Below are 14,588 nucleotides of genomic sequence, written 5' to 3'. Positions count from 1 at the left end.
GCGATTTGGAAACTCGAGACTTTATTTGCAGGAAAACTTGAATGAAATTGATGTATCAACCTTATTTTCTGGTAGATGCTCCTTATCAAAAATGAGTTTGAAAATGTGTACAGAATGGTAACTGAACTAGGATTTTCCAATCCCACACAGTATGTTCAACAGTATTTCTGCAAAGTACGTTTTTTGGCAACTCTCTTTTTTTTTTTTTTTTTTTTTTGTCCTCAGTAGTGCCTGTTCTAAGGTGAAGCAAACGATATACAGCAATGTTCAGCCTTCAAATTCCAATTTACTGTGGGACCCAGAGTTCATGCTAGATTTTATCGAGAATCCTTCTGCTCACAGCATTAACTACTCCATGCTGGGCAAGATCCTGAGCGATAATGCAGCCAACCGCTACAGCTTTGTCTGCAATGCGCTAATGAATGTGTGCATGGGGCACCAAGATGCAGGAAGGTAAGGGAAATGGTGCTGGAATCTGAATTGGATGGATTTTTACATGGTATATATGAGGTTTCCTTTCGCCTTTTTTTTTTTGTGTCTCTTTTGCAATTGTTTTCATTCATTTCTCTTTCTGGTTGCTGAAAATTTATTGTTTCCTCTGAGTTATTTCATTAAATCAATCTGCATAATTTAACAGAAGCGAGTAACAAGTAGAAAGAACTCACTGTAAAACAGTCAGTAAGCTTTTTGTATCAGCAGTTGTGCCATTTCAGACAGAACAGCTCAGCACGATCTGTGCTCATTAGAAGCCTGTAAATGAGGGAAGGTTCTGCATTAGGTCATTTCCTTCTTCTGATGCAGTTGGTGTTTAATTTATTAAATGTGTAACTTACTAATTATGGCATTCATCTTCATAGGTAATATATAGTTTTTTCCAAAAATATTTTTTAAAAAGTATTAAGAGTTTTATTGGATAGAAGCTACTAGAGTTATAACAGCTGTCAGTTATATTTTAAGAGTAGCTTGGACCTCACGGTGCACAGTTCAAGTTGATCTCCAATGATTAGAGTTAAGGATGAGATCTGCACTTCAACAGGTTGTCCAGCACTGTCTTACTGTGGTTGTCTTCTGACACCAGCAGGTGCTGGCTCCTGTCACAGTCAGGTGGAGCTTTGGTCTGATCCCGCACGACACTTCTTGGGTCTTAAGTCTATGTGAGATCTTTTTAGGTGATCTCAAGGTACTGACAAGACATATAGTGAAGACCCCTTGCAGTAAAACAGCTTAACATCAGTGTCAGGGTTTTACACTGACAGTATGTTTTCATTCGTAATTCAGATGTTCTTCTCTTAGTTGCTTCTTCCTTCCAGTGTGTAAACATATAAACTCTACCTTCTTGTGCAGATGTAGCAGTACAGTGTTTTCTGTTCTGCAGAGTCTGTGATGCAGGGTGAAATGGACACTGATTTTTGGATCTAGCCTTTACCTCTGCCCCCAGCACCTTTATTCCTCTTACACAATCAAAACCACCAGAACTTGGTGTTCTGTTCTGATTCTGTTCCAATTTTTATTAAGAAATTCTTGGTCTTGATAGTTAGGCCTAGATGCAGCAGTAGCTGACAGTCTTTTTAAAGGTTGCTGAAAGATCACAAAACTCAAAGAAATCGTGGACTTTTTTTCCCTTTTCGCTTTTTTCCCTTTTCGCTTTTTTCCCTTTTCGCTTTTTTCCCTTTTCGCTTTTTTCCCTTTTCGCTTTTTTCCCTTTTCGCTTTTTTCCCTTTTCGCTTTTTTCCCTTTTCGCTTTTTTCCCTTTTCGCTTTTTTCCCTTTTCGCTTTTTTCCCTTTTCGCTTTTTTCCCTTTTCGCTTTTTTCCCTTTTCGCTTTTTTCCCTTTTCGCTTTTTTCCCTTTTCGCTTTTTTCCCTTTTCGCTTTTTTCCCTTTTCGCTTTTTTCCCTTTTCGCTTTTTTCCCTTTTCGCTTTTTTCCCTTTTCGCTTTTTTCCCTTTTCGCTTTTTTCCCTTTTCGCTTTTTTCCCTTTTCGCTTTTTTCCCTTTTCGCTTTTTTCCCTTTTCGCTTTTTTCCCTTTTCGCTTTTTTCCCTTTTCGCTTTTTTCCCTTTTCGCTTTTTTCCCTTTTCGCTTTTTTCCCTTTTCGCTTTTTTCCCTTTTCGCTTTTTTCCCTTTTCGCTTTTTTCCCTTTTCGCTTTTTTCCCTTTTCGCTTTTTTCCCTTTTCGCTTTTTTCCCTTTTCGCTTTTTTCCCTTTTCGCTTTTTTCCCTTTTCGCTTTTTTCCCTTTTCGCTTTTTTCCCTTTTCGCTTTTTTCCCTTTTCGCTTTTTTCCCTTTTCGCTTTTTTCCCTTTTCGCTTTTTTCCCTTTTCGCCTCTTCTGCCCAAAGTGTGTGCAGTTCCTGCATCGTTCTCCCTTTCCCCAGTATGAAGCCATCTCTGAAATGTCCAGAGCAGGTCCAGAGGAGGCCGCAAAAATGGTCAGAGGGCTGGAACACCTCTCCTGTGAAGAAAGGCTGAGACAGTTGGGGTTGTTCAGCCTGGAGAAGAGAAGGATTTGGGGGAGACCTTCTTGCCGCCTTTCAATACATAGAGGGGGCTTATAAAAAGGATGGAGAGAGACTTTTTACCAAGGCCTGTAGTGACAGGACAAGGGGCAACAGTTTTAAACTGAAAGAGGGTAGATTTAACTTGGACATAAGGAAGAAATGTTTTACGATGAGGGTGGTGAAACACTGGAACAGGTTGCCCAGGGAAGCTGTAGATGCCCCATCCCTGGAAGTGTTCAAGGTCAGGTTGGACGGGACTCTGAGCAACCTGATCTAGTGGAAGATGTCCCTGCCCATGGCAGGGGGGTTGGAACTAGATGATCTTTAAAAAGGTCCCTTCCAACCCAGACCATTCTGTGATTCTGTGAAATGTGGGGCATCCTTGGTAGAGCAGAGCAGCTAAGAGGAAGCAGTTTTGTAAGACCAATGAAGGGGAACATCTAAATCTGGCCAAACGAGTTTCACTGTGGAAGAGAGAAAAAATAACTTGCACTGGGATGAGTCAAGTCTGCTCTGTTTTTTAAAATGTTACGTAACTCTGAATCATACACCGAATCATATGTTACACAGTATGCTGATCTATGAAGTACAATTCATTAATGCCAATTGAGTTTGTGACTCGCTTCTCTCTCCTAAACGGTAGTGCTGGCCTGGCACAGGGAGGGAGGGCTCCTGCAGTGAGATGTCACTGCTGACCTGGGGGCTGGGGAGATGCGCGCCACACGTACCACTCTTCCGTGAAAGAGGATGGAGCTGCTGTTTGTGTGGCAGCACTGAGGAAAGGCCAGAGTGTGCCCTCGTAGAGAGGGGCAGGTCATCTGTCATGGTGGGCTGCAGGCAGTGGGGTTTTGGGTGCTCCATCCCTCTTCCTGGGCAGCTCAGCACAGGAAAGCTGGTATGAACACAGGGCGTATAAAAGTAGGGTGTATACAAAATAAAGGCCCTATGCTACTGTAGGTTGGATGGATGCAAGTTATGGGGTACAAGTCACATACTGGGTTTTTTTTTTCAGATGCTCCAGTTGTCTGCAACTGAGTAACACTAGGTTGTATGTACAGTAGCATAAACCACATTTGGACCTAAACCCCCACCTTAAGTAAGGAAACACCAGTTCTTCTGCCAAGCGCTGATCTGCTTTGACCTAAATATTTATTGTTTACAAAACATCTTGCTTCTGTATTAGTTTTTCTCTTCTTTCCTAGGATTAATGACATAGCAAACCTTTGCGCAGAGCTGACGGCATGCTGCACGGTGCTTAGCTCAGAGTGGTTAGGGGTCGTAAAAGCTCTTTGCTGCTCTTCAAATCATGTCTGGGGTTTCAATGATCTGCTCTGCAGTGTGGATGTAAGTTCAATCTCTTCTGAAGTACATGTTAAACCTATTTACCTAGGGTGTGCTTAGAAGTATAGTAAGGTTTCCATTCAATACAAAATGCTGAGCACAAATTCAGTCCTGTATCCATTTGAGTTTTCAAGGCTTTTAATGAGATTCCCGATTGATTTTTATTCTTTCCTACATCTTCAGGGTTAATGTAGAATTTGGGCAGTGCTTAGAGTTTTCTCTTTGTAAATTTTTTTTTCTTCATTACAGAATGATATGGAATATCAGAGGTACTCTTTGAAAGGAGCAGGCATGTCCATATACTTTTTCTAAAATGCTGATGGATGTGCAAATAACTATTTTCAAGACCCTATTTTGATGTTGGCTCTTAGATTGTAGAAGAGGTGGTACACTTTGCCGTTCCTTACTCACCTGGTGTAAGTTACTGTAGTCCTGTTAAAGTCAGCAGGATTATGGTGACTAATGTTATCCAATATCTGATTCCATATATTTATCTATAGTTTAGGAACAGATTGAAGCTGTGTACATTGGGGACATATTCTTGTCCTGAAGCTAAGGAATGAGTATTGATGTTACAGTTTTTATAGAATGATACAATTTTCTCTGTTTTTTATAAGACTAATGTTTTTTATTGCAGAATTAATTTGTGGTATTTGAAATAGGTGTTTGTTAAAATTAAGTTAAGAGCTATCAGTATTTGCCATAAAATGTTTGGGAAATGCATTAAAATGTAGAGACAAATGCTTATGTGTAAACATTTTACTGTTTATTCTTCTAGTTAATTCCTTAATAATCATGGCAGTGGTGTGTGCACTGTTATGTGAAGCCTTGCAATGTTTTTCCTTCAAGGTGAGTGACCTGTCGTTCCACGATTCCCTGGCCACTTTCATTGCTATATTGATAGCCCGGCAGTGCTTTTCTCTGGAAGATGTAGTTCAGCATGTTGCACTGCCTTCTCTTCTTGCAGCTGGTAAGAAAATACCAAGAGAAAAACTTAAAATGAAAGACTTAAGACTTCTTAAGAAATCTCCATGGATTGAATAAGTAGTGTGTTCTGAACTGCGTTCTTGTATGGAATGCCACCTATTGTGTATTGCAGTGCGTGTGTCCCTGCAGTTCCTAAAAGGAGCGACACCAAGTTAGATCAGAGAACCCACACGTGACAAGTGCTATCAGAGTTGCTGACAGTGCACTGTCCCCTTCTGTTATGCAGCCTCACCTTCTGCTCACGACTCTTTTCTGCTCTACGCTATATGCTCAAAAGTCTGCCAGATCTACTCAGATTGTGCATTTCCTTCTGGCATCAGTCTGCCCGAGGTTGGCATTTTCTCTCTGACCTCATCGTCTTCACCTCCAGCCCTGGAGTACTGTAGCTATGGTCCTCTTTCTTGGCCACTTCACACATTTCTTTTCACTTTCTGCTTGGATTTGTGTTTCTTATTTCTGCTTTGACTGTCAAAAGCCATTTTAACCAAACGTTCTTTTCTGCCATTAATTAGGTCTCTTGCTTACCAAAATCATACTATTCTTTCCTGTTTTTTAATGACTCAAGGCCATAAATGCTGATTCCTGTTGATGAAATTATTGTATTCCCATTAAAAATGGGGCTGTGAGGTAGAACATTTCCAGGCCTGCCACTGGGACTTGTGAGGTCCTGGGCAGATGCCTTATGTCCACGTCCCATCTTCCATAGCCTGTGGAGATCCGGATGCCGAGCCTGGGGCAAGGATGACCTGTCGGCTACTCCTGCACCTCTTCAGGACACCCCAGGTCTGCCTCTTTCCCCAGGGAACTGGTAAGTTGCCTGCTGTGTGGTCCTTTCATTTCAGAAAGTGAACCCAGATGGGTTTTGATGGCTTCAGATTTCATGTGTGAAAATATCCATAGTGCAAGTAGAAATGATAGCCTGTTTAAAATCACAGACGTTTCACTAGTGAAAAGTTGATACATACTATTCTTACTTGTTTGGGAAATGTTTTATATGCATGTAAAACTATAGAAGTTAGCTGAAACCCAGGTATGCCATAACGTTGACATAAAACTCAGCCATATTAATATTACACCTTAAAAAAGAAAATTAAGTTTTAACACAGCACCTGTGTACACCTCAGCAAAGAGGAATACATTTAGAACAACCGTCCTGTCCTGATAGTTCTCATTTTGTTTTGGAATTTCATTGAAACAGTCATGTGAGCCTGGGACCTCTTAACACTGTTTTTGTGCCGGTGCTGCTGTCAGCAACGGTAGTACGTATCACAGTCCCCCCCTTCCTTTGTACTAAGTACTGTCGCGGCAGTGACAGCTCCTGTAGTGAGTCATCTCACAGTGATACCGAAACTAATAGGGATACACATCATGCAGTTTGGTAGCCTTGCATGTAAATTGAAATTAAATGTGATTTTAAATAGGGTATAATAAAGCATCTAGTCCAACAGAAGAAACATGAGGAAATTAGTTCTCAGAATATTTGTATTCAAAAATCTCAGAATTAATGTAGTTCTCTTTCCTTTTAAATTTGAATACTCTGTGGTCTGACCTGTGTATGTTTGCCACGGACCAAAAGAGGAAGGAAAAGGGCAAGGAACAAGCACCTAACAATTAAAAGGAAACAAGACTGGAAATAACCTGTGTTTTGACTTATAAGCATTTCAACAAATTTAATGACAAGACTATTTGTGTGGGGAAAATGAAATTGAAAGAAAAAATTTTTTTCAGCTGTTAAGTGGTGTAAAATTCTTCCATCTAAAAGTAATATTTCTTTCTTTTTTGACCAGAAATGAATGAGCTTTTGTTGCATATTCGAGCAAAATAAGTAAGAGCTGTGAAGAATACCGTCTGAGTAACAGAAATATATTACATGGTCCCAGGCTTCCCTAGAAATAACAATAGATTTGAATGGATAGGAAAAATCATGTCTGAACTCTAGGAAGTAGTACAAATGAAACAAAATGTGACCATGTTACAGTCTTCTCTTACATATGGCTAAGTTAACCACCTCAGAAAGGTGGTAGATTCATCCTTCCCTTCTCCCTCCCTGTCTTTCAGTCTGTTTATCTTCTCCTTCAAGTTAGAAAAAGCACTCACTGACTTCTTTTGCAGTCTGCTTCTGAGCTGCAGAATTAGGCCTAACTGTGCAACAGGCATTTATATTAATTAATTTTGCCTCATTTGTTGTGAAGACTAGGTGAGGGAAGTAATTTCCTAAATCTGTGAAGTCAAAACCAAAATATACTTCAGTGTCTCACTGTGATTAAATTCACTGTTTACGTGGACACAGTGAAATGACAGGCTCCTTTTTCTATTTAAACGATCATAGCTTATTTTGATATTAATACATCATAACCATGGATCCCAGTTGATTTTAATGACTTGCCTGTTGGTCTTCAGTTTCAATTTCAGAAAATTCAGTTCTTCATTCAGTTATTGTACTTCTATAGCTATTCTAGATGAAAAGGATTTTGTGCAAAGGAAATTTTAGTTGGTAAATATCAACCATTTTCTACAAGATTTACTCTCCTTTCCATAGGGAAATTATTTCCTGGAATTCGTTCTTCTTGCGATCGTCACCTCTTGGCTGCTGCTCACAACAGTATAGAAGTGGGAGCTGTGTTTGCAGTCTTAAAAGCAATTTTGATGCTTGGTAAGATTATGCAGAGTCATGTCTAATGTTTTTGTTCTAGTGTTCGGGTAAAAAACAGATCGTGCTAGTTCACTTCCTCGGGAATGCTTCTGGGAAAGGAAAACCCTGATGACAGGAGACAAATGTGGATGCTGTCTGTGCTTCTATGGCATGTGAGTAGCGTTTGCCCCACAGGTCAAGAGACAGAATTTTTCTCTGGTGAGTCAGCCCCAGATGAGGCTTTAAGCAGATGTGACTTTTTCACATTTTGACCCCTACCCCTGCCACCAAGTCCCAGTACATCTCAAACTCAGGCGAGTCCCTCTCAAATATAGAGAGGAAATACGGTCTCAGATCATTTTTCCCACCTTTTTTTGTGTTCTACCACAAATCACATGTCTGTCATTGCAGGAGTTGCAAAAGAATCACTGCTAAGCAACTCTCCACGAACAACGAGTGTGTTATTTTTCCAAACAAATAACTGCCTCAGAGCTTTGGTTTGGCTTAAGTTCAGTTAAAGCTCTTTTGACCTATGGTGATGTGTATTTTTGGAGCTAAGTAAACATTCAGTTAAACAAGAAAGGTCTTCCAGATGTGGACATACCCACAGAGGTACACCTCCAGCTAGAGTGCCATTATTATATTCTCTGTTCACCAATGTCTCAGAACTGTCTTAAAAACCCCATGATGCTTAATGATGTGACTATATTGGGAAAGATATTAGCTATCTGGGATGGACTGATGGATTTGAGAGTGAGTTTGAAATACGTTTATGGCCATTATCTATGTTTTCTTGCTATTCAGAGTGCTGAGATTTGCTGTTTTTCTTCATTAATGGTGTGTAGCGTGAACACTTGTTTCATCTCTATGCAGGGACATAGTTTGGATAGGGTCTGGTGCAGGGTGATACAAAGGAAAATTCAGACACACAGTTTATTTGTGCCTTCACTGCAGCACATCTCCTCCTATACTCAAAATGTTATATTTGGACATGTCTCTTCTTGACACCCTGCATTAGTTATTTAAAAATTGTACATGATTTCCTGAGGAAGAGCATCAGGTAAATGACAGCTGTTGCAGTTCTATGCTGAGGAAGCTTTGTGAGTAGAAATCTATGTTAGAAAAAATAATCTCTACCCACAATGAAAGATGGTGCTGCAGTCAACTGCTCTAGGGGGTATTAAATGTCTTCACAAGTTTTATCAAAGCATTTTGGGATGGCTTTAGCTTCATGTGTGGCTTGGTATCAATCTCTTCATCGTATTATTTGCCTGCCAGGTTCTTCCCTCTTGTCCTTCATGGGTACAGATTTCAGCTTGATATGGCTGCTCTCACAAGTTCCCAAGATGCTTGAGTGCAGGGACGGTGTGGATGGGCTGTTTGCTGCTGCCATCTGTTCACATGCGTTGGGCACAGACGTCCGTCGGCTTGTTTCCCATGCTCTTCGCAATGAGCTTGTCCAGGGCTTTGGGTTCTGCAGGGCTTGATGTGTCTGCTCTACCAGTCACTGAGTCAGCGGTATGGAGGTTTTTGGATTTGCCTGGATTTGGGGGAACAGGGGGATTATAACTGCTTTCACTTCTCAGGGTATGTTGTACTGTTTTGCTATTGGCCTGCTTAAAAATAATTTCTATTCTGTCTCACGAATGACAACACTGTTCATTCAGTCTCTCCCCTCTCTGTAAGGAGTTGATTCCTTGTGCTGCAATGGGCCGTGCAGAGGAGATCGGGGCAGGAGCATGCCTGCCATAGTGGAGAGCTGAGTGAGCCCGCTGGGCGGGCCGTGCAGAGCTGGCTGAGGGGTCGGGGATGAAACGGGCTGTCGGGTCACAGCCAGTGCTGCCACCCACCGGGAGGTACTGTCTGGGTACAGGCTGGTCTGTCACAGCGAGTCAGGGCTCTGGTTTTGATAGACTGTTAAATATGAGTTCAGCCTTGTTAAAAAAAGGATTGTATGCTGTTTATTTAGGAGTAACTCTAATACAACACAAACCAGGATAGGGGCACAGGCGTTGGCTGGTTTTCTTAGCAGTAACTCTTCTAAACCCTCATTTTTTTTTCGTCCAGGGTAATGCAGTACCAGGGAACACAGAAACAGTGACAGGAGAACTGAGTGCGCAGGAGGACCCAGTGCACTGTGGTGTTTTGAGCACTCTGTGTAAATGTGTAGTAGTCTGGGGATGTGGCCACAGCTGCTGAAAGGCTGTCAGTATCCTTGGTGCAGTAATTTGAAATATTTTGGTGGTAGTTGTAGATTTTAGCAAAAAATCCTAGCGTATGTGTAACCAGAAGCTCTGGGGTGAACGTGTGTGTGTGTTTGAGTGGCTGAAGCAAGCCGTTTAGCCTTGTCACGTCATGTTAGTTGTTGATCTTGATTGTCAACCCCTCTTGAACTGAGGGGTTTTCTAAGGGATGACTATCATTTGTGGTGCATCAGTTAAGATACGTAGGAATTTCTGCTGACTTAAAACATTAGGCTATGTTAGCCCACTTCTCATGCAGGCTGTCGTCATGCATGCTCCTGGCTGGCCTCACAGGCTCTAGGGTATTGTTATGTGCAGCAGTTTGGGCTGTTTTCCCCGCTACTGCACGCTGTAGTTGCATCTTCTTCCTTGTTCAAGGTTTCAGGCCCGTAAACACATAAAACGTGAACTGCTACAGGTCTGATTTTTTTTTTTTGTGTCCAAAGTATTTTTTCCTTGCTCTTCCGGTCGCCCCCGTTGGTTTCAGGTAGATGGTGGTCATAGAGCTGTGCCAGTGCCTTGCAGAGAGGAGGGGCTCACCAGTGTTTGCCAGGGTCCCTCAGCGTGCTGTGCCCTTTTCCATTCCCCGGAAGATCAATCTCTCTTGTCAAGAAGTTCATAGTAAGGTGGGCTAAGGGACCACTACTCAAAACTTGTCTCTTGATGTATGGAGTGTTAATAAATCAAAGTAAGAGAGAAGACTTGGAAAAGGGACATCTGAGAAGAGTAAGTAGTAATGCAACTCTTCCTTATCTGTCAAAGCAATTCCATACTCTCACAGACCTTTTCCTGTCGAGCACGTAGTGGCTTTATTTGTGTTTGATTTGTATAAACCTTATCCTACTTTTGAAATATCCATTAAAAAGATAACATGCAAAGTGAAGCAAGTGGACAATACTTTGAACATGGTGATTCCCAGAGTCAGTTAGTGCTGCCCTTTTTGAATGCGACTGCCTCACTCCTGCTTTACTCCTCAGCTGGCCTGTGCTGCCGAAGACGTCCCTTGGTGGGTAAGCGGTTTAGGGGCATGGGGGCTTGGGTAAAAGTTCACCCTGTGCTTCTGTGCTTCTGCTGTACAGGTGATGCTGAAATTGGCAGCAACAATGTCAACTCCCTGAAGAGTGAAGACTTCCATATGAGAGGCTTATTAGATGAACTCAATGAGGATGAAATCTGGGGTTCCTCTCACACTTTGAAATCATGCGGAAAAGCTGTTTCCATAGAAACTGCTAGTTTAAGCGAGTATGCTAGATATGTGCTAAGAACAATTTGCCAGCAGGTAATCTCTAAAACTACTCTTCTGTCTTCATTTGGAGAAGCAATGTTATTTTATTTGAAAAGTGTAACATATATTTTGGTGCAAAATGAATGTTGAAGTATGTCAATATTTGAGTTCTGTTTGCGTTTCCTGATTTGGACAATTTATACATGGAGTAGTATGTTATTGGGGGGAGGGAGATGGCTTTAGTTAGTTATTAGCATCTTCCTACACTGTGTCAGAATTGAGGTGTTTTTCCTACCTGAATCTCAAGCACTTTGAAGACAGTAGGACCACTGCATCAGCTGTCTACTCAAAGAGCTTTTGCAGTAGCATTTGTTTTGTTGCAAAGTTGCTTTCAAAATATAGAAGAAATGAATTTTGGAAAACCTTTTAACAGTCTTATATTTTCAGGTGGTACTGAATGACAGAAGACATTTCTAATCTCACATATTGTGTGAACCATAGTTCACTTCAAGTTTTGCGTATGGAAAAATCACTTTTCTGTTTAGCTTAGCAAAAGTTAATATTGCCTTGAAACTATCTTGTGAATCTGTTATCTGATTACTTACAGGAGTGGGTTGGAGAGCACTGTTTAAAAGAACCTGAGAGGCTGTGCACAGACAAAGATCTTATTTTGGATCCTGTTCTTTCAAACAAGCAAGCACAGAAACTTCTTCAACTTATCTGTTATCCTCATGGTATTAGAGAATGCACCGAGGGTGACAACCCTCAGAGGCAGCACATCAAACGCATACTTCAGGTAATGCAGTGGGGAAAATGTGGAAAAAACTGCCTGTGATGCACTGACTCAACCTGTCATTCAGCAGCACTACCAAGTGACATTGATTTGCAGTTCCTGGTGCAATCAAGCATTAGATTCTTCTTTCAAGATTGTATGTGCTCAGGATCCCCAGTCTCTGTGGTAAACGCTTTATAGTGTGACTTCTGGTGTCTCCTTACTTCTGACTCCTCAGTTATGGAGGAAACAAGCATGCAGCATGCTCATCATTGCTGTTCAACATTGTCAGTCATTAGGAAGCCACTGAAAAGGGAGCTGCTTTTAGGGCTGCTTAGGTGGAGATGCCTACTGTCTCAGTAGGGCTCTATGACAGTACTGTGGTGAAAGACACTCCTACTCCATGGAAAAGGCTCAAACGCCTTCACGGACAGTCCTAAGCTGATCATTTCTTCAAATTCAGCTGCATTAGGGACACTTCGTTTTTTCAAAGAAAATCCATTTTGTAGTTTAATAGACCCGTGAAGAATCAAGTCGGCAATATCTGGACCAGGACAAATAGTGATCAATGTCCCGCAAAATAATTACTTCAACTGCTGCATTTACTTTAATCGTGTCTAGATGGCCTTGTGCTAAATACAAACATGTCCACTTGGATGGCAATGCCATGGATTAATGTAATTACTAATGAAAGAGCGAATTACATTTTCCGTATTCATGTGTACCTAAACTCAGATTTTGCAGAGAGCGAGATTTTTATTCGGAAAAGTTGTACAGTTAAAAGTATTGAGTAATGATGTTAGCTGCAAAGATGTGGAAGTTAACATACATTCTTTAATAGGTCTGATATTTTGGGATGTCATTAGACTATTAAAAAGAGTAGTGACGGTGATGATCTGCTTATAAGATGAGGCTTTTGCATGTAATGTATTCAATGATGAGATTTATTTTTTTTTCTTCAGACCTGTAAAGTGTTGACACATGTATTTATAATGTTAATTCTTACCTAGAACTTAGATCAGTGGACTCTCCGGCAGTCTTGGTTGGAGCTGCAACTAATGATCAAACAGTGCACGAAGGAGCCTGTGAGTATTTGTTTTCAAACTTTCTTATCTAAATATTTAATGCAAAAAAGTATGTTAAATTTTAACGTAGTCCATGAGCAAACATACCATGAATGTGCTAGTTTACTTATGTTTTACTGTAGGGTTCTGGGTCTGTGGCTGAAATGAACAGCTTGTTGGATAATATTGCAAAGGCGACAATAGAGGTGTTTCAGCAATCCGCTGATCTAAACAATAACTCTTCTAACTCTGGTATAGGCCTCTTCAATCCAAACTCTGTTGGAAATGCTGACACAAGTAATACAAGACAGAATGGTAAAAAGACATTCCTAAGGTATTTTTTGTAGCACCTTTTTAATTATTTTAGCCAACATGATGCTTAATTATGTGTAGATTGCCTAGACTTTTTTACACTTGGAACAGGAACGTACAGAAATGAGTTACCTGGAGATTACTTCTATTTACTTTTGTTTAACAATAAATATAATCGCTATTCTTGAATTTTCTGAAAACCAGAAATTGTGACTGCTCAGTCCACAGTAGTTACTCCAGATGCACTGTGTCAACTGCTTTATTAAAGCAGTTCAGTCTTATAACAGCTAATACTGATTGCAAAACTACATGGATATTTTGGCTGAAATAAGTTTGTTCTACTTCTAGTTCCTCTGAGCGGCGAGGAGTGTGGCTGGTGGCTCCCTTGATTGCAAAACTGCCTACCTCAGTTCAAGGTAGGGTCTTGAAAGCTGCGGGAGAGGAGCTGGAGAAAGGTCAGCATTTGGGGTCATCTTCTAAGAAGGAAAGAGATAGACAGAAACAAAAAAGGTATGACCTTGGGAAATCCCTGTACGCAGAGCTGAAAGGTTTTTTTGAAGGAGGAGTATACTGAGGACTGGATTTTGGCTTCACAAAACCTCATTGTTTCACTTTTGTGGAGCAAAAAGTTATCAACCCCAAACAGGGTTCAGGTTTCATTTAGTTTGAAGAAATATCATTGGTTTCAGAGGAAGAAGTGTGAAAGCTTTGTACCACATCTTCCAGTGGCTATTCTGCAGCTTGGTGATGGGAAATGTTAGAGATTTAAAAGAATAGTCAGAGGCCTTGTTGTCTCTTCCCTTCTATGACAGTAGGCCACTTTTCTTGCCATTAAGATCCCATAATTGTCATAAGATGTCACTTAATTCCTGTTGGGAATTAAGCTTAAGCTCATCTCTAACTTTCCAAATGCATGAGAATTTTAATGACTTAGTGGTTATTGATTTTCCTTTAGTAAAATATTCTTCCACAGTGCCTATAATTTCTTTGTACTTTCTTAGAGTTATGATAGAAATTACATTGAATACTATACACAGCAAGGTCTCTTAGCTTCAAATACCAATCATCTTTCTTTTTGTGAAGCTCTTCCAAAGTACGGTTGTTGAAAAAACCAAATAAATTCTTAAAGGCTTGTGGTATTTGATTGTTGTATATGGTCCCACCGTAAGTTTCTTGTTCTTACGCGTTACTAGTGTGCGTTGTCTTTTTGATCACCTTCAATGTTGTTCATGCACTATACTTTCCCTGAGCGTGGGACCAATAATTGGGCTTTGCCACTTTGTAGTACTCTTGTAAACCTGTGTTTGCATATATTGATTTTGACTTATGGTTGTCATTAAATTCTGTGGAGCCTTTTAAATCTACTGCTATTTTCCAGTCTCTTCCACCTAGCTTATTTTCCCTTTAAGGTTAGAAGATTTAATTTTTTTCTTTCCATCATAATTGCAGTATGCCCATTACTCTGTGTTATGCTGGACCCTCTTAGTTCATCTGGGCTGTTTCTTTAATAAGCTGCTTATG

The 14,588-nt window shown here is 40.6% G+C and overlaps 1 protein-coding gene across 4 annotated transcripts in view; it reads left to right on the top strand.

Annotated features, from left to right (window-relative positions):
- MED12L (mediator complex subunit 12L) overlaps nucleotides 1–14,588 on the top strand; it is a 156,728-nt gene that overhangs the window by 114,906 nt on the left and 27,234 nt on the right. For 3 of the 4 annotated variants that reach the window (XM_076341530.1, XM_076341531.1, XM_076341528.1), the window contains exons 21-30: nucleotides 226–453; nucleotides 3,694–3,835; nucleotides 4,682–4,802; nucleotides 5,526–5,627; nucleotides 7,359–7,472; nucleotides 10,774–10,973; nucleotides 11,527–11,715; nucleotides 12,702–12,776; nucleotides 12,899–13,089; nucleotides 13,416–13,577. In XM_076341530.1, coding sequence (XP_076197645.1) covers nucleotides 226–453; nucleotides 3,694–3,835; nucleotides 4,682–4,802; nucleotides 5,526–5,627; nucleotides 7,359–7,472; nucleotides 10,774–10,973; nucleotides 11,527–11,715; nucleotides 12,702–12,776; nucleotides 12,899–13,089; nucleotides 13,416–13,577 — 1,524 coding nt within the window. The remainder of the gene's footprint in view (nucleotides 1–225; nucleotides 454–3,693; nucleotides 3,836–4,681; nucleotides 4,803–5,525; nucleotides 5,628–7,358; nucleotides 7,473–10,773; nucleotides 10,974–11,526; nucleotides 11,716–12,701; nucleotides 12,777–12,898; nucleotides 13,090–13,415; nucleotides 13,578–14,588) is intronic. The other variant, XM_076341529.1, reaches the window with a different exon arrangement.

The sequence above is a fragment of the Aptenodytes patagonicus genome, chromosome 6, assembly GCF_965638725.1.
Source record: "Aptenodytes patagonicus chromosome 6, bAptPat1.pri.cur, whole genome shotgun sequence".
Taxonomy (NCBI): Eukaryota; Metazoa; Chordata; class Aves; order Sphenisciformes; family Spheniscidae; genus Aptenodytes; species Aptenodytes patagonicus.
Note: the sequence above shows the minus strand (reverse complement) of the source record. Positions and strands in the feature narration are given on the sequence as shown.